Source organism: Mixophyes fleayi, chromosome 3, assembly GCF_038048845.1.
Source record: "Mixophyes fleayi isolate aMixFle1 chromosome 3, aMixFle1.hap1, whole genome shotgun sequence".
In the NCBI taxonomy this organism is placed as follows: Eukaryota; Metazoa; Chordata; class Amphibia; order Anura; family Limnodynastidae; genus Mixophyes; species Mixophyes fleayi.
Genome location: NC_134404.1, coordinates 255,856,763 through 255,876,863, shown reverse-complemented (window position 1 = coordinate 255,876,863; position 20,101 = coordinate 255,856,763). Strand labels below are relative to the sequence as shown.

At 39.5% G+C, this 20,101-nt stretch overlaps 1 protein-coding gene across 1 annotated transcript in view; it reads right to left on the bottom strand.

Annotated features, from left to right (window-relative positions):
- Positions 1–19,338, bottom strand: part of TSNAX (translin associated factor X) — a 53,693-nt gene extending 34,355 nt beyond the window's left edge. The window contains exons 1-2 of the mRNA XM_075203463.1: positions 19,169–19,338; positions 10,037–10,144 (exon numbers count right to left, since the gene is read on the bottom strand). Coding sequence (XP_075059564.1) covers positions 10,037–10,144; positions 19,169–19,184 — 124 coding nt within the window. The 5' untranslated portion in view covers positions 19,185–19,338. The remainder of the gene's footprint in view (positions 1–10,036; positions 10,145–19,168) is intronic.
- Positions 19,339–20,101: the final 763 nt, after the last annotated feature.

Genomic DNA, 20,101 nt, shown 5'->3' with positions numbered 1-20,101 from the left:
TTGGTTGTACTTTCTCCCCCGTCCGCATTTGCTGGCAGTGGCATGCTGTCTTCTTTGCTTTGCAATGCTACCTTCCACTGCGCATGCGTCCTTGTGCGACATACTCCCTTTCCTGTTGCCACAGTTTTAAACAGTGTGTTTAATTCTCAGTTTCAGCGAAATTATCAAACAGATTTTATTGCCAACAGTACTGAATACCTCTTGATTAAAACTACCAACTTTAGGAAAGAATTTCACACACACATTCATCGGTCACCTTGACCCACTTATCACAGTATGCCATTGCGTACACACTATATTTCACACTCATAATATACTTCGCCGAACCTATTGGCCCTTGCTTAACGCGTACTTCATCGATCAACTCACATGTTTGTTTAGCACCCATGTGGAAACGGAATCAACGCTTCGCAGTACAAAACTCGTTAGAGATGTTTGCGACTGTGGACGAATTCTGCTTAAAACAACAATTTTATTGGTATGTATTAAAATAATATAATGTAGTGTAACGTGAGTTTACAAGCGATTTTCCGCTGGGACTGCATTTAATTCACAATTTAATTCACTTTACTATATTTTTGTTTTTCTTTTCGCTAGTTGTATGAAAACATTATTTTAATACATACCAATAAAATTGTTATTTTAAGCAAATGTTTGTTCACACCCCGGAGTTCCTCTATATACTCTCTTTTCTCTTGTTTTCCCATTTGAACCATTATTAAAGGGTGCACCCTTCAGTGACAAAATTAAATAAAATTTGGAATTTCTGTATACATCAGTAATATTGGGGATGTCTTATAGATAATCTTATTGATTAACTTGGTGCGGTTATCCTTGCATCAATTGTGGACGAATTCTGTAAGCTGCGGCCACTGCTTCACTGCGTACCACTAAATACACTGGATTGCAAGTGTACACAGCGAGGCCCCCCAACAGTCACTTTCAACCGGGAGAACAGAAGTGTCAATATTTAGTGAAAGAGCGGAAGCAAATCCCTTCACAGCTGAAAACAATATCCCCCCTTTCCAGAGAAGTTCCTGCTACTTTAGGACTGGGAGAACTAAATATTGAATAATGCCAGCCTTTCCAACGAATTTCCTCAGACAAATCGACAAATCACAATCACGCATGCAACACGTGCGGTCCGATCGCACAACTTCGATACTAGTTATCTGTACGCTCTACGTTTACAATTGGGAGTGCCACCAAAACCTTCATTTTCAATGTATACCTTGTATACCAACCTTGACATCAACTTTATACCGTTTCCTCAACAGTATGTCTACTTTCACAATCACACAATTATCAATTCACGTACACCTTTGCTTTTTTTTATTGGTAATAGGTTTGAGGTTTTAACCATTTCTTTCACTATAAAATGCAACAGCAATATATATCAATAAAACAGTTTAAACATGTGGGAATACTGGGAAATATATGCGTACACTACGCAAACAAACCAAATTGAAATTGCAAAATGACAAAAAGAGTCCTCGCCGTCATGCCTTAGATTACACAATGCAGATATTCGGTTTGGCAACACTGGAGGATAAAAGGTATAGAACGATTTGCATTCTCACCTGTATATGACGCATCTCCACCCTTTGTTGGTAAACCGAAACCCGTAGGTTTTTTGTGAATTCTTCAGCAATGTGACCTTGCTCCACGAGCCCCCAAATTATGTTTGTATTGTCTCTACCAATAAATATTGTTCGATGTGATTATTATGGTCCCAAAGCACAAAAGATTTAATAGCAATGTTTAGCAAAACACAATAATACAAAGTACAACCGATATATATTCAGTGCAGCCCTGGATCAGGAACAGTCAGTCAATCCCGATGTCTGTTGGCAAAGTGTGTCTGTTCCAGAATCAGAGGCTGCTTTTATGTGGTCAAATTTAGAAAAAACACTGATGTCACAAAATAAACAGATAATACTAAGAAGTCTTCATTGGTCCAGGGTTAACGATGTTCCAGTAGACTGCTGGTCATAGGTCAATTCAGTTGATTTTCTCCTAAAGGCAGAGGCAACTCACCCCAACTGTTGCATGGGTCTTCCTGCAAAAAACTGGTTTAAAACTGACCCATAAAAAGAGTGTGTTTGAGTATTAATCTCATATTGCTCATAACTAGCAACTAGTAGATGCGATCGCTACTCTGTTGAAACTGGGATACAGCTGGTGAAATATGCTTTAATAGGAGACCTAACTGTTACTTTTTAGAGGACCTGAACCATAAATACCTTTACTATAATAGTATCTGTATAAATAACTTAATTCATTTATTAAATAATCAAGTGTGTATTGTAAATAGTACACATTTTCTAAAGGTTCCAAGTTTAAGAGAGCGTTAAATTACACTTTATACCATTATTTTATCACACACATGCCCAACTGTTCATCTTTGAACTAAGTGCACTGCTATATACAATTCCTCCAATACCCCTTTCACACCAAAATGCCGGGTCAGACATGGGATAATGAACACGGCTTCAACCAGCGTTGAAACCCAAACGCTGCACTTTGGACCCAGGTATATCCCGGGTCGCCGCATTTCACGCTAAACCTGTGTCAGCCCTGCATTTTCCATGAGTCATAAAGGGGACAGCAGAGGCTCATATAGATGACAGGCTGTTAGAGGAGTCATAAAAAGTGGCCAATAACTGTATTGCTGTAATCATGGCCGAGAGATATCAGCAGCTACTGTGCATTATGGGGTTCCTGTATTATTGTGGATACCTTCTGTTTATGGATGCACATGATAGCTTAATGCAGCTGGTTACTGTGTAATCTGACCCAGTGTTATTTCTGCAGCAGAAGGGTGCAATTTTTGGCTGAGAGGGCTAAAGCTTGATGCCAATACTTACACAGGAGGAGAGCCTTCATGTTGTCCACAACTGGCACTGTGACAGGATGGACCGCCTAGGCCACTGTGTCTTGTCGCTGGGAACCGGCTGGGCTTCCTTTGCCAATGTCCCCTTTTATCCCAAATCAGCCCCTCCTGTTGCAATAGTGGTGCCTACTGTCAGCACTAGGCTTCTGCACTGGCACCTAGAACAGATTCCTTCTGGGTAATAGTCGCTGCTAGGGCAGCCCCTTGCTGGTACACCTGGGCTGGTATACCTGACTTCTTGCTTTCAGATCAAGCTTGCTGTGGATGTTTCCCCCTAGGCAGAGCTGCAGCTAGTGTGTAAAAGGTTGGTACTGGAATGCTGAGTCCACCTTAGAACAACCAGATAACAGATTAGATTTGGGTCTAATCTTTAGGTCACAGGAATTTACAGCAGGATAAGTAGTTGTCAGAGCAGGTTCTTGAAGCAAGATATGGTTTATTAGCTCAAGTAGCCCTAACAAGGACAGTTCACAGTCACTAGTTGAAGGTACTAGTGACATCCAGAAAGGTACATATGGTATGACTCATTACATGCGCAAACAGCCCACTCTTTATACAGTTCTGACATAACTCCTAACAGGGGGTAACGCTGCCCCCTGATCCTCCCCGACCCCAATACGAGAGTTATTTTTAGTATCAGGATACAATATGTTTTCTCAAACAAGGATTTACATGCAATGCAAAGTTAACAATATTTACATTCCTATTATATGCTAAAACCTACTGCTTGCATTATCTGAGATGCAGCCACAACAGACAGGAAGGCAACAGCACCCTGTTGTGTAAACAAACGTGTTGGCCACATGGCTAATTAGCATGAGTTTACCTGTCTCAAGACCGTCTCAAACACACATCCCCTCCACTCCATTGCCAACTTGAGAATTCCCAAAGAAAAAAAAAAAAAGTTACAACCCCAAACAAGACATTTCTATACAAAATACATCCCAATGTAACATAAGTGCATTTGCAATTATATACATTAGTACCTGCATCATTAATTTAAATACATTTCTACAATAGATTATTTCTACATGATCCAGCCACAAATAATTTATTTGCAAGTGATCCAGGCACAGACACCATACTAAAATTCAGGACTGTGACAAACAGAAGAATGTGGATGTCGTCTTGGACAAGCTTTCTGGTGTACCGTGGAAGGTTTCGATGAGCAGTGTATGGCACACTTAATTATTTGTTAGAACTCATTGCCCAAGCTCTAGCATAACAAACCATAAACTACAGAAAAATAATTGAACCAAGTAGGAGACTAGCCATTGTGTTGTGGAGGTATGCAGCCACGGAAGACTACTGCATTATTCCATGATTGTTCAGTGTAGGCCTATCCACTGTTTGCACTCAGCAACATTGGTAAAAACCCTGTACCACGGTTTCATCTGCATGCCACATGGACAGCGCCTAGATGACACCATAAAAGGTTTCAAGCAGCAGTGATATCCACAGTGTGCTGAAGACATAGATGGGACACACATCCCAATTACTGCCCACAGAGACAACCTGGCAGACTGCTACAACAAAAAAAGGCTTGCATTCAATTATTCTACAGGCTGTAGTTGACCACAATTTCTGTTAAGCATTATATATTCTTGATGTTTTGGTGAAAAATGAATAATAATAATAATGCATCTCCACTGTTACATATGTATACTAAAAAGGTATTCTTTTCAGTTTTACAGATGTTTATATTGGCTGGCCTGATCGTGCATACAGTGTCAGAGTGCTTTCAAATTCAGACCTCTACCAAAATGCAGAGGAACAACATGATGGCTGGCTTTTCCTTAGAGAGAAATCCAAGATTCCAGGGAGTGGAGATCCCAAAGCACATAACTGGCGATGCTGCGAAACCATTGAGGCGACGGCTGATGGAAGGATACACCCAGCATAAACAACTTTCACTTGAACAGATGCGCTTCAACCATAGGCTCAGCTCTGCCCAGATGGTGGTTGAAATGCATTTGGACGACTAAAAGGATGTTGGCGTTGTTTGTTAGAGAGGAATGACTGACATCAACCTAATGCCAGATGAAGTTACTGCTTGTTGTATTGTACATAATGTATGCAAAATACATAAAGAGCAGTTTCTTCCAGAGTGAAATACAGAGGAGCATGAACTGCCAGACACTCTGTAGATACAGTCACCTATGATGGAGAGTGACCCAACAGTGCTGAAGTCATCTGGAACATTATTACTGCCAGCATCACAGAAATGCTAGACACATAAACGGCATTGGGAATGATTGTTAAGACACACAGAGTAATATTTGCAAATAAAGTTTTATTGCCATCAAGCGACACCTGTGCAAGATTGCACTTATCTGTGTACCATTTCTATAAACAAATGTAACTTTAAACCCATGAACATTAATGTGTTTAAATGTAAATATGGTTGAGTACACAATAGCCCGTGTACCTTGTGTTAACTAAAGAAACGTTCAAACATTTTTTTTCATGATTTAAGCAATCATAAATTAACAATTACCGATAAAACTATTGCGACTGCCTGTACATCTTTACATCAGCATTTGGGGGCTTGTCCTTTGTGCTGGGTTCAAAATAACTTGGACCTCCACTGTAACAGGAATAATTACCCACAAAATAGGGAAAGGGTGTGGATGTATTGTGGTTTTCCACACTAGTAATTAAACTATCTAGGAGAACCATCTGACGGATACTCTCTTACATGGTCATTAATGGAGTCATAAAATTGCTATTTTGCTCCCATTCTAGCTCCAAGAACCTCTGCAGATGAGTCTTCTTGCGTCTGCATAGCCGAATCCATCTCCCTCAGCTGGTCCACCAATATGGTAGACATTGCTTTAGTGGTTTGTTCCATATTGGTGTTTTTTTTATAAAAATATTAATATCACATAAAAATCCACAGTAAGGCCAGGGAGGAACGTGAAGATTCACATTTCAGCCATCCAAAATGCGGGGCAGGTAACTTGCAGGGACAGCTACTTACACTGATAATTAAACATTTATTATACAACGTGGGTATTCTCATTATGATTAATTCTGTAATGTCACTGTGCTAAATACTATTAAGTTACAGATCTGTTGAGTTTACATAAATGTATGGAATTTTACCTTTGAAAAACACGACTTTCGCTTATAGGGGCTAAACTTTCAGACAGAAGCCTACCCGGCTACAACCCGGGAATAACCCTGGCCCTGACCACCCCTTTCACACAAACTAGGTTATTCCTGGGTTTATGCCCGTGTTAAAGGGGTATTGGAGGCCTGTGGTAAACCACTCCATGTATGTACACACTTCTACTGTGTGTATGACTATATATAATGGTATGGCATACCGCCTTATACCAGTCCACTTCGACCATTGTGTATATCTCATTTTAGCCCTGCAATCTCTGTACTAAATGAGAGGATGACATGGGTTAAGTGATAAACAATACTACCATTTTACCCTACAACCATGACCCTGAACTTTCTTTTCAAATCCGAACACTTCGGGGCATATTCAATTGTTGGCCTTACAGCCAAAAGTAACGCGCCCCGCGCACTATTACCGAAATTACGGTAGTAGTGCGCGTAAAACCCAGTATTACGCTACTTTTCTCGCTCGATTTCAGCTCGCGGCTCAGGGAGTTGCGAGCTGAAATCCTGCTTACCATTACCGTAATACCGGTAATAGTTTTTCCGCTGCGGTAACCGCGGACAATTGAACATGCCCCTTTAACTAACTAAACACTGTCAATTCATGCTGCTATTAATTTTATCCATCTCTATCCATGCTTTTACCCATCTCTTTCATCTCACACATGCTCACTCTCTTCAAATGCACGTTCTCCCTCTACACATAGAAACATACACAGGAAAAACGGATATCACCCACATACTTCTGTCTTTACACAAGAGCACGCTGAAGAAACATGCACAACAGAGGATTAATGAAACAAGGAGTTAACTTCTTAACAGAACAGAGAAACATTACTGGGAATTAAACTATAAACTAACTTACTGAAAGATACTTAAAAATCTCCTATAACATCTTGGCTAATAAACTGTAATGATCATAGTTTATTTATAAGTCATCACAGAATCTGCAGCTCTGTACAATCAATAAAATATAAACACCACCATATACAAATAAGGGACAAGAGAAACAATAGAATACATACAAAATCAATAAAAGAGACAAAAGATAAAGCAAGCCTTACAATGAGGAAGAGGAGATCGGAGGTTGAGAGGGCAAAGCTGAATAGATTGGTTGTTGGATATTCAAAGGTGAGGAGAAGAGCAAGAGAAGTTTCCGAAGGCAGAAGTGTCAGGTGGTGATGGGAGAGGAGGAGGGGTGAACGTCAGACAGAAAGAAGTGGGTGCGTAGGGGACTATTTCTTGAAATGTATTATATGCACTGTAAGAATTAAGTACTGTGTATATGATCTCTAAGTGATCTTCGGGAAGTAAAAGATTTTGTACTATGTGTTTGTTCATATGTTGGGCAGCACAGTGGCCTAGTGGTTAGCACTTCTGCCTCACAGCACTGGGGTCATGAGTTCAATTCCCGACCATGGCCTTATCTGTGTGGAGTTTGTATGTTCTCCCTGTGTTTGCGTGGGTTTCCTCCGGGTGCTCCGGTTTCCTCCCACACTCCAAAAATATACTGGTAGGTTAATTGGCTGCTTTCAAAATTGACCCTAGTCTCTCTCTCTCTCTGTCTGCCTGTGTTTGTGTGTGTCTCTATATTAGGGAATTTAGACTGTAAGCTCCAATGGAGCAGGGACTGATGTGAATGAGTTCTCTGTACAGCGCTGCGGAATCAGTGGCGCTATATAAATAAATGATGATGATGATGATGATATGTTCACAAGAACTGAGAAAAAGTATGACTCAATAATGGCTTGGTAATAAATGTTATTTATAATAAGAAGTTGACAAACTATTTGGCGATTAACATGCAATGGTTTGCTACTTGACACAGAGGTCAAAAGATTTGAGATACTTGGACGGTATAGAGTCCAGTCAAACAAAGGAGTCCGGTCATACCACTCAACAAGTGCATTACGTTGCTGCCACACAATTGATGCAAATATCTAATTGACAAATGAGCAGGTTATGGCCAAAAATCTTGACACCCTTGTATTTATTTATTTTTTTCAAATAACTTACAATTTCCTCTAAACAGAAAGCAGAATTAACAACAATATTCTGAAGAATCTGAACACTACATATCCTGTTCAAAAAAATAAATAAATCAGAAAATGAAAAGAAATTATATTGATGAAATTATTGCCACCTTAGACTATTTGGTAGCATAGTCTGATCAAAATAACTGCAAGCGAATACTTCCTATAAACATAGATGTGATTCCTGTATCTCTACTGACAGTTTGGTCCACTCTTCTTAAGCAAACTGCTCCAGTTCTCCAAGATTTAAAGAGTGCTTCAGATCTCTCTACAGGTGATCCATGTGATTTAGATCTGGACTCATTGCTGGACACTTCAAAACAGATCAGTGTCTTGTCTTGAACCATTCCCGAGTGCTTTTTGAAGTGTGTTTGGGGGTCACTGTCCTGCTTCAATAACCTTCAACGGAGAACAAACTTTGACATGGAGTTTAACTGCACTTCAAAATGGCAAGGCAATCTTCAGATTTCATGATGCCATGCACACGGCACCCTGTTCCAGATGGAGCACAGCAATCCCAGAACAGTCTCCATGTTTCATTAAAGAGAAGGTGTTCTTTTCTTTTAAAGTTTAATTTTGCTTTCTGTAAACAGTGATGCGCTTTCCAAAAAAAGCTCCAATTTGATCAAATCTGTCCATAGCACATTCTCTTGCATGGAATTTGGCTTGTTCAAGTGTGATTTGACATATTCCAGTCGGGCTTTCTTATGCCCCTCACTCGGCAATGAGGCCCTCCTGGGTCTTCTACAATAACCTTTTCACAGAGTTGATGACAGATGGTGTAAAACGGTCATACCTTTTGCCTGAAGGTCAGCTTGAATATGTTTGGCAGTTGATAAACATTATCCAATATTCAAACAATCACTGCAATCTTCTATCTTCTAGCCAGGGAGGTTGGCTTCAGTGCCATTGATCTTAAACTTTCTAACATTACATACAGTGGAAACAGGAACATCGTCTCAAGATTGTCTATGCATGGTTACAATCTTCTGACTGACCTCAGATAGTTATTTGGCTCTCTTTCTTTTCACTATGCTCATTGCAGTAAACACAGTGACAACACATAAGGAATCTCTATTCAAGCTCGTTTAATGATTTTTTTTATAATGCATGCACCTGCTACTCACCACAGATGAGCTCACTTCCAAAGTGAAGGAAAATCTGCTACTTTAAATGGCCCGACAAAATTATTAGCACCTTTTTAAAAGATTTCTGTGTTCAATAAGCTACGATTTAGTAAAGTTTCCTGCTTTTTGGGTTTTATTCCATGGCAAAAAAAAATAAATTAGAGATGTGGAAAACAAAAAAAAATCCAACTATAGAAAAAAAACTGCAAGGCTGCCTATATTTTTGACCACAACCACATTAATATCACCATGCATAATTTATATTTGTTGCACTTGGATACAATACAACTCTACTAAGCTCTTTTTACCAACACTATCCATGAATGTATAGACATATTGGTTTCTAGTTCTTGAAGGGATGGCTATTATGATTTATTTACAATAAATGGTCTTCAGCAATGTACAATGGGGTTTAGAGCAAACAACTACAAATTACACAATGAACAAACAGTAACAAGGAGAATAACAAAAGTAGGAGGTACAGAGGATGAATGGGGACAAATGTATTATATGCACTGTAAGAATTGGGGCTGAATGATATCACTATGAGTCTTCAGTCAATAGATGTCACTAATCACCATCCTTATTGACTATGTATATGTAGAAATAAAATCATACATAAAACAAAGAAATATTAGCAACAGCGCTAAAATGTCAATATATAATCGAGTATCATGCTTAGAATCATTCAATATAGACTAGTAAAATAACAGATTAGATATTTTAACACTGTTCCTAATATTTCTTTATGTTTTTCTGCAGCTGAGGTTGGATTAAAATGTGTAAAAACATTTTTTAGATTAGAAATAGTGCATTCTATTAAGAGAAACAATATAAAAAAAAATACTTACATTTAAAAGCAATGACCACAGGTGATGAAGAATCAATAATACTTGCTTTCTCATCCTTCCATTGAGATCGTTTAAAATCAGACTTGCATTTTTTTAATGCTCCCGATCCTAATTCCAAAAAACAAAAAATTGATAACTCACACTTTCAAATTGACATTAAATTCTGAATCAAACATAAAATATTAACAGCTTAATAAAAGATGTACATTTTACAATGTAAATGTAATCAAGATGTAGAAAAAGAGGCTATGTTCAGATAAAATTCACACACTAATTGCTTTTCATGCTACTCTGCTCAAAACCAAAGACAATGACAAAAATAGAGCAGCAGTGATGGGCTGCCAATGGTCTAAAGCAGGTCTGTCCAACCTGCGGCCCTCCAGATTATTATTATTAATTTTTATTTATAGGGAGCCACAAAGTATCCGTAGCGCCGTACAAGGACAAACAATGGCACAGTACAAGGTGAAACAGCACAGTACAAGTAACAGTAAGCACTATAACTCTGGGGGCTCAGGCACAGCATGAAAGAGGGAGGGAGGGGAAAAGTGAGTATAGGCAGGTAACTATGGCCCAAGAGGGTGGGCACGGATGACAGGTTGAGAGTCACTGAGGGGAGCGGAGAGAAGCGAGAGGAGACAGAGGGCAGAGGGACCGAGAGGAGGTGAGCTGAGTAGCTGAAGAGCGCAGTTAAAAGTGATGGATACAGGAGGTAGGAGAGCCCTGCTCAAAGGAGCGAACAATCTAAAGGGAGGGGAAGACAGACAGACACATGGATGAGACAGATGTTGTGAAACTACAAGTCCCAGCATGCCCTTCCAGCTATTAACAGGTTGTCTACTGGCAAAGCATGCTGGGGCTTGTAGTTTCACAACAGCTGGAGGGCCGCGGGTTGGACAGGCTTGGTCTAAAGACTCCACCAGCCCACAGAAGATGGCAGAAGAGAATCAGAATATACTCTACTACAGAGCATATATAACAAATGGTTACAGATAGTACAAAGAAAATATTACCAAAATAGACCCTTTGTCTATTTACCAAATTTTTATCCCCTCCCTGCTGAAAAAAAAACGCCACTTAGGAAATTAAAGAGCACAAATTTACATTAACTAAAATATAGCCCACAATGCCTTGGTTTTACTATCCTTAATGTTTTGAAACACTTTGGGATAAATGTATAATTTTGTGATTTATGCAAGTCGCTGGAAATCGGCGACTTTGTAGTAAAAATTTATAGTGGCAATGGATTGTAAAGGTAAACTTGCCTTTACAATCCATCACTGCTTTAAATTTGTACTGCTAAGTCACCGGAAATCAGCGACTTGCTTAAATCGCAAGATGATACATTTACTCCTGGTACCGCTTTCTTATAATGTACTACAAATATATTTTGAAAAGCCGCATTTTTACAGCTCGGAGAATCTAGTAATCTGATGCTGTTAAAGCATACTTATCTACTCTCCCAGACACTCCAGAATAGGCCACAATCCTTGACATTGTCCTCTTGGAACTACAGTTACACATAGCATTTAATTGTAAACACTGCTTTCATGTCACATTGCTCTACTTAAAGCACTGACATTCAATGGGATTCAGTTTCCCTGTTGTATGTTATGGATCACCTCATCTACAGAACATTGCATTTTCTAGTTGCAAAGCAGTTTATTAATATCTTCTTGTGACTGGATCACTCATAAATAACTTATGGTATCAATTTATTGAAGGGAAATAGCGCAGGGTGCATATTTATATAATTGCATAAGCACTTATTTTTTGCATTGTATATATTCAGAGATAGGAAATAGTTATTTCTGAGACCAGGGTAGAAACTGTTTTTACCTTACTAAAGGATATGCCTTATTTCTGATGCATATATAAGATACCATAAGTCTTTGTGGATGGAGGTCTTGTGTGTATTGGGATGCATTTAGTATGGAAGTGTCATTGTTTAGGATTTGTAAGGCTGCTAGTGGAAACCTCAAATTAGGCATATGTGCCAGGGAGTCTGATTGCCGGAAGTGCTAACAAAGTTTTGTGATGAAGTGTCATGCCTGCTCTGGCCAAAGGCCCAGCAGGGGGTCGTTACTTTGTGGCCTTTGTCCAGAGTGAATTTCATACACAAGTGTAAATTTTGTTAGCCTTGAAATGCATGTAAATCCAGGTTTGTGTAAATAGAGTATATCCTGATGCTAAAAATAGCAAGTGTCTGAAATGTATAAATGCACTGATTTGTACACTGAAATGTGTTCTTCTGAATTCAACATCTGACCTGCTCACTGGTACCTTAAACCAGTGTGAGCAAATAAACATCTTGCTTCAAAGACCTGCTTGGAAACATCAATATTGCTGTATTCCTGTGATCTACAGATTAGACCCTAAATCTAATCTGTTCGCGGCTGTCTGAGGTTTGGACCCAAGCTTTTCCAGTAGCACCGCTTTGCCCGATACCCAGCAGCCCTGGTCAGTGTGATAGGCCAGGGTGGGATCCATCCACAGCAACCCTGATCCATAGTAAGAGGTCAGCAGTACCAGCCCAGGTACACCAGCAACGAGACACGCTAGCAGCTTCAGTTACCCAGAAGAAACCCGGTACTGGATGCCGATAAGGAGTCCAGTGGTGGCAGCAGTTTAAGCCTCTCCTACTGAGGGCGCTTTTTGGATAACGAAAGGAAACGGTGGCAAAGTAAGCCCAGCCGGTTTCCAGCAACAACAGACTGGGTGGCATAGGTGGTCCATCCTGTCACATTATTTTAATGAATGTTCACTTTTCATGAACGTTCATGTCCCCTGCACAACATGGATGTCCTTAAATTTTATTAGTGTGTATTATTGTTATAATTAACATGATCATATACTACTGCAGTGGCAGTAATGCTAGAAAAGAATATTGCTGCCAGATATTGACATACATAGGTTAAACAGATATTCCATGCAGCTCATAAAGTTAACCGGCTGATATCCAGATGTTTTCCTACTAGTAAGACATGGAAATTTTGGTAGCAAGCCAGATCAGAGTTTGCTGCCATAACAGTCATTTCCTAGTGTGTTCCTCACTGCAAATCCTTCCAACATACCTGTGGCCTCTGTCTCACGACAACTCCCTTCGGATAACAGGGGGTTGCCACTTACCTGCTGCTACTGTCACTACAAAAAAGTTTAATCTCTTTACCAAATATAAAATTAAAAGCAACTGTGTAGCCTATAATAGTAATAATCACTTAAGAACAGGGCATTACTGGCCTAATACCCTGGCTGGGTTAAAGACCCTAGGCATCGCTTCAGGTCTTCCTCTCCTTCAGATAGGGAACTACAGGCCGGTAATGCCATTTTCTGTGGGGACTATTAATTATTGCATTGAATATCAACATGTTAAACATTTACAAGTGCAGTACAGACTAAAAGATATACTGGCACCCAAATAAGAAACCCCCTGGCCTTTTTCTCTGAAATTAAACAGTTTTGGGAAAGATTAAGTGGGTGTGATTCCGGGTCTATTGGAATCCCCCCCCTCCCCATTTGTTTTTTTTAAATTGTGCAATGCTAGTACTAGTATTAAAATAGCACATATTAGCAATGATTAGCGAAAGTAATTTTTCATAAAATCAATGATTTTTGCTTTGTCATTTTCTTGTAGGTTTCCAGCAGTTGTCTTATACTATGCTAATTTAATATAACTGCTATTGAATCAGCAGGAGGCCGTGACAAGCCGGCAACAAAGAGGAAACACTAACATTTTAGAACAAAATTAAATGTGTGCGATGAGGCATGTTGGGCACATGTCAAATCGGAGTATATTGAATATATTGGATATTGAAAATATTTAATATGTCAAGCTACTAATAAGCTTCATATTTTACCTTAAACCATCACTGAACCTTTCAGATTTGGGATTTAGTCGTCTTTTAGCTAAGGTTGTGGCATGGAGACAGCAGTTAGAGTTAGCTGTATACAAGATCAGCTCTGTGCCCTAACCCCTATAATTATATTCCCACAAATTTAAAACGGCTAAAAACGTGTGAAAGCAGTGGGAAATTATATGGTAGCGTCGGGGACAAGGTCATTTAAAAAAAACATACTTTATAACCAACACAGTGCAGCAGCTGGACCCACTGCTGTCAATCATTATAGTTGCCATCTCAGTTCCTCTTTGGTGATCTCTGCCTCCTTGGGGACAGTAACTGCTGCCGAATATCAGAGGGAAAAACCAGGTTGGCTGTTTCAAGCAGCAGGAATTAAATACACCAGGTACACAACTACTCTAAATTGGTGGATAACTAAAATAGTACCTGTGCATCATGAAAGCAGAAGCCTTTTCTAGAACCAGGAGAGGAAGGTTTGGTTCGGCTAAATTGTGAAGGACAGAAGTAGGACATCAGCTGACCAATTAAAGATTTATATAGTGACTGGTTCATGCATCACATCTCTCATTCCAATAGCAGCACACTACTGGTGACTGCGCAGGGGTGCCAGTCACCAGTGGCCAATTTATTATTATTGGAGGATAGTGCTGCTGCCTTGCAGTAGCCACTTTCCCCTATATTTCGGTTGTTCTCCATAACTCTTCGATTGTAAGCTCATTTAGGCAGGGCTATCTTTATCTTCTGTTTCATGTTTGCTCATGTTAGGATTGATTCAATGTACTGTGATTTTTTATAGATCACAGTTTTATAAATAAAATATGATAATGATAATATAATCTTTTTAAAAGCCTGTTTGTAGGAGCCATAATCTTGGTTGCAATATGGAGGGAGGGGTGCAGCTTCGCATTTCTGCCTGGCACTGGAGATGTTCTCGCTTGTTAGGAAATAGTGTTGTCCAATGTAGCTAGCTTAGGCAGGCTTGTATGAACCCTAAACCTTATTTATCACCTTCAATATAGTGTCCGAACAACATAAAAGACATCCCATTTAATGTAGACCTATCCCAAAACAGTAAAAACAAGGCATGTTCCATAAAATCTAAAGCTGATCTAAGATCTAAGAGCTTTTCTTCCCATCTTTCGCACTCATAACACTAGGAACTCATTCTATACATGTACAGATTTAATATTATACCGAATACTAGTTCAGTCACCTCTAGAGTGTGATGTGCATGACACAACTAAGGGCATATACAAAGAACCAGCAACTGGAACACTTACAAATAACTTATGGTATGAATTTAAAGGAAATAGTGCAGGGCGCTTATTTATATAATTGCAAATGTACTTATTTTTGATATTGTGTGTATGTTGGTAAAGGAGGTATCTATTTCTGGAACCAGGGGAAGAAATGTGTTTTAACTTTCCTAGAGGTAATGCATTATTTATGAGGTATATATCAGATACAATAAGCCTTTGTTGAGGAAGTCTTTTGTGTATCTTGGAGTAGGGAAATGACTTGTTTGAGGTTTTGTAAATTTTTTGGGAATGTGTATTCTGCAGCTGTCTGAAGAAAGGACCGATGCTAAACACACGTTAGACTTTTTGATGTGTGAGGGTCCAGCACCTGAAGGCACAGGAAGGTTTCATCAGACGCGCTGCTAGATTTCCTGCGTCCAAAACAAGATGCAGGAAATCACAGTAAATTTTAGGCTATCACAGAGAAGTGTAAACATTGTTAGCTTTGCATTGCATGTAAATCCATGTTTGGGTAAACAAATTGCATCCCGATGCAAAAAATAGCTCAGGCCTCAGAGGGCTGGCTTACCCTGTGAGGCGGTGTTCAAATTTGTATAAAAAGCACTGTCTTGTATTGAAAATTGTTCTTCTTGTTTTGGACCTGCTCCCAAGGTGAGCAAATAAACATCACTAGCTTCAAAGACCTGCTTGGAAACTTCTCTATCCCTGTGACCTACAGATTAGACCCACAATCTAATCCATTTACAACTGTTTCTGAAGTTTACCCAGCTTCCAGTACCACCGCTCTGCCTGCTACCCATGCAGCCCTGGTCAGTGTGATAGACCAGGGGGGATCCATCCACAGCAACCCTGATCCATAGGAAGAGATCAGGAGTACAAGCCCAGGTAAACCAGCAACGGGGTACACGCACAGCATCAGTTACCCAGATGAACCACGGTACTGAATGCCAGTAAGGAGTCCAGTGGTGGCAGCAGCTTAAGCCCCTCCTACTGCAGTTAGAGAGCGCATTTTGAATAATGAAAGGGAACGGCAGCAAAGTAAGCCCAGGAGGTTCCCAGCAACAACAGACAGGGTTGGCATAGGTGGTCCATCCTGTCACAATTACATTTGCCAACCGCAAGCAGAAAATTGAAGACTCATTCACATGAACTGGGAAAAGGTTTAAAAAACAAAAAACAACAATTTAGTACCAATGTTTCTTATATTATGTGATTGGACACAGCCATATGTGTTAGACAGGGTTGTGGTGGAGGGATCTGAAGAAAGTTAATTTACATACACCCTTTTGCAGGACTGATATTATTACAAGGGTGAAGATAGGGATAGTTAGCTAGGGTGATTTGACCGAGTCAAATCAAGAGAAAGACGCAAAAGTGTCCAGTTATACCGCTTTCATACTGCCGCCCAGGCAACATCCTGGATATATGAACCCAGGATATTGCAGGGGGACAGAGGCTCCCCCGGAGTCAGAATCCCGGGTAGATCGCGTTTATACTGAACACGGATCTGCCCGGGGTCTACATGGCAACATCACAAGAGGAGTTCTGATTGGCTCTTCTTGTGATGTTGCTATGGAGACCCCAGGCAGACCCGTGTTCAGTATGAACGCGGTCTACCTAAGGTTTTTTTTTTTACTTTAACATTGTGTCAGGTGAGACCTGGGTTGAAACACCCAGGTCGCACCATTCATAGTGCAGGCTTCCCGGGGCAGACCCGGAAATTACCACATCAAGAGACCCGGGAATTAGACCTGGGACCATTCATACTGCACCTCGACCCGGGTTTTTGGTGCAGGGGCGCACGCAGGGGGGGGGGGGGGGGGGTTTCTGGGTCTTCAGAAACCCCTCCCCTTAAGAAGTGCCTCACATAGCGGCACTGTACTATACAGCGCCGCGGCTGCTATATAGTACAGTGCCACCGAAACGGAGCTGCTGCGCATGTGCGGGCGCATGCACAGCAGCTTTCGTTTTTTGGGGTTTTTTTGGGTGGGGGGAAACCCCCCCTTAAAAATCATGCATGCGCCCCTGTTGTGCAGTATGAACGGGGTATTCATGTAATATTTACAAAGAAGAAAATTTATTTGGAAAAGAGACTATTATATGGATGTCACCATTTGCTATGTCTGCTAAAGAAAGTCTGTAAAGAACTGGAGGAAGGGGGAAACTGACAATATTGTAGCTATTACCAAAGCCAAATTTTGTTATTTTTTTTTTTAATGCATTTTCAATGCATTGCACTTTTGCCTATACAATCTACTGTACAGGTAGTGTGCATTAAAGCATGAAAAATAAGCAGCACCACATACTAGAATTACAAACACAACATTACAATTTTAGGAAGAGATTCAAGTCTGCACAAAACGCTGCTGAACATAGCCACGATGTTCAGCTGCATTTAATGCCAACCATCATGGTAGGAATCCCCACTTATTTATATGCACATCTCTATGTGGTGTAAGAATAAATTAGCGGAGCTTCCTGGAAACTGTGCAACATGATGCGTCTCGGTAAACATTCCAAAAACACCTTGCACCAAATTAAATCTCCCCTGATATTACATGTGTCTCCGTAGACATTCTAGAGACACCTCTCACCTAATTGAATTTCCCCTTAGAAAACAATGGCATTATTAACAATACTTCGTAATTAAACAGGCACTAGTTGAAACATGGACTGTTATCAAGTAACAAAACCTGTTGTGCAACTTCTAGTGTCTCCAAGGATGCCCTGCAAGTAACATGCTGTGACTTTCAGTTCTTCACAACAACTGAGCAATATCACATTATGTTTCCTAAGCAACATTCTGTATAGGCACTGTACACAGAATAAGCACCCACCAAGTCTAGTTACAGTAGGTGGCCAGGTACAGGAAATCATTAAGGGAGGTCATCCCATGTAGTACAGTCTGTTATACCACCCAAAGTTTACATAAAGGATAGTAATTGATATACTATTCTATCACCAGCTCGGATGTTGCACAGAGAAAGATGTGTTAATAGAGACTCATAAGAATATATATTGTATTGTTGGCTACATTCACTATATCATACATATCAAAGTTCATAGATTCAGTTGGTCTCTAATAAGATTCTCCATAATGTCCTTATAGGAATGATAATAGCAGGCTCCTGAATGTTGTCAACACAATTAATCTGCTGAATAGTTGGCAAGCTCTATCTGAAGAGACCCTCAAGAATGGGGGAACAGCACACAGCATCTATATAGATAATGATAATGAACATCTGCTTGTAATACTTATCCAGCTCAATATTATATCAAATTATGATCCTTTATGTAAACTTTGGGTGATATATTTATGTATAAAATACAATGCAGCATATTTATCATATGTTTTTATTGTGTATTAAATTAACTTTTAAAGACTTTATAATCTGGTATCAGTACTCTCCTTGTTTCTTGCCATTTCATAATTGGGCACAGATCCCATGGGCTGGTAAACTGCAGTCCAGATTAGCACGGTTTTCTATTATTGGTCCTTAGCACCCATTTCTCTTTTTTTCCTGTTATTCCACCTCCTGTCATTTCAATTCAGTAACCTGTAGCACCCACTCCTGATCAAGAGAACTACATCCTCTCCAGAATTATAGGTGGGAGGAGTCAAGTGGAGGCCAAATAATTAAGGGGCACTTTATTAAGTTCTTATTTTGATGCACTTTTTATTCATTAATTAACTAGTGAAACTAGCATTAAAAAAAGTGTAGCATTAAAAAGCAGAGAACAAACCATAAATCCAATATCTGTTATAAGCATCACCCCAGCACCATGTGATCTTAATTACTTTACCACTGACTTCCTGTTACTCTAATGTAATAAATTACCGAAATCTCCAAATCAATATTGTAGTACCTACCTATCTTTATTCGGGGTATAAGAAATTAGGGTATTGCTATCTAAATATCCGTCTTTGCATGCCAACACAACGAAGGGCCCAATATCAGCTACTAGAAAATGTACGAGAAACACTTAATCATATTATGATACTGTCTACTCACCCTCTTTATCGCCCATATTTGTCCAAATCAGCGATTGGTTTCGATATTCACTAGTTTAAACGATTCGATTCTTACTGCCAAAGTGTTATGAGATTGTCAGACAAATTAGCTCGTTTACCCACAGCGTCATAAGAAGACGTCACAGCGCACACAACCCGCAAGTCATATAGAACGCAAAGCAGCAGGCATGTCATTAAAACGACACTTGCACGATTATATGCGCAAAGCACAAACACATGATTTAGTTAATTGAATAAAGCTCATATATAAAACGTACATTTTCTATCAGGATTTGCTCTGAACACCTAACCTCGCTTGGTCCTCTTGTGCATCATGGGAAGTGTAGTTCTTAATTGCACTCTTTGTTTTGAAACTGAAACTGAAGCTTTTGCTTTGTGATCTTTAGATAATCATTTTATTTTCGGGGAGGCGTTGATGTACTACTAATATTTTACACAACATTGTCAAATCTTATTATAATTTTTTATTTATTTGAAAATAGATTTTGATATCATTCGCCTTGTGAAACCTGATGTATCTTCGTTTTATAACTATACATTCTTCACGGAATTAGGTAAAAGCGGGAACTACAGCAACACCGGAATATGTCAGCTTCCTGCAGCGCCCCCTGCCTCTAGAACAGAGTAATTCTTCACTAAAGTTAAGATTGCTGATTTTATAAATTGTACATAATTATTTGAGGTTATTAAAATCTTTGTTCCTTTTCATTTTTGTGTAGTACAAACAATCCTTATTCAGGGGATATTTGTTTTGGGGGAAAAATTACATACATTTAATACATTTGACTTCTAAGAAATCACATGCTCTGTTTATATAATGTGAAAGAAAATATGAGTTATGAGAGGACATAATATAAGCAGATGTGATGCACTTCCCAAAACAGTGCATTTTAACCCTTTACTAAAATGATAG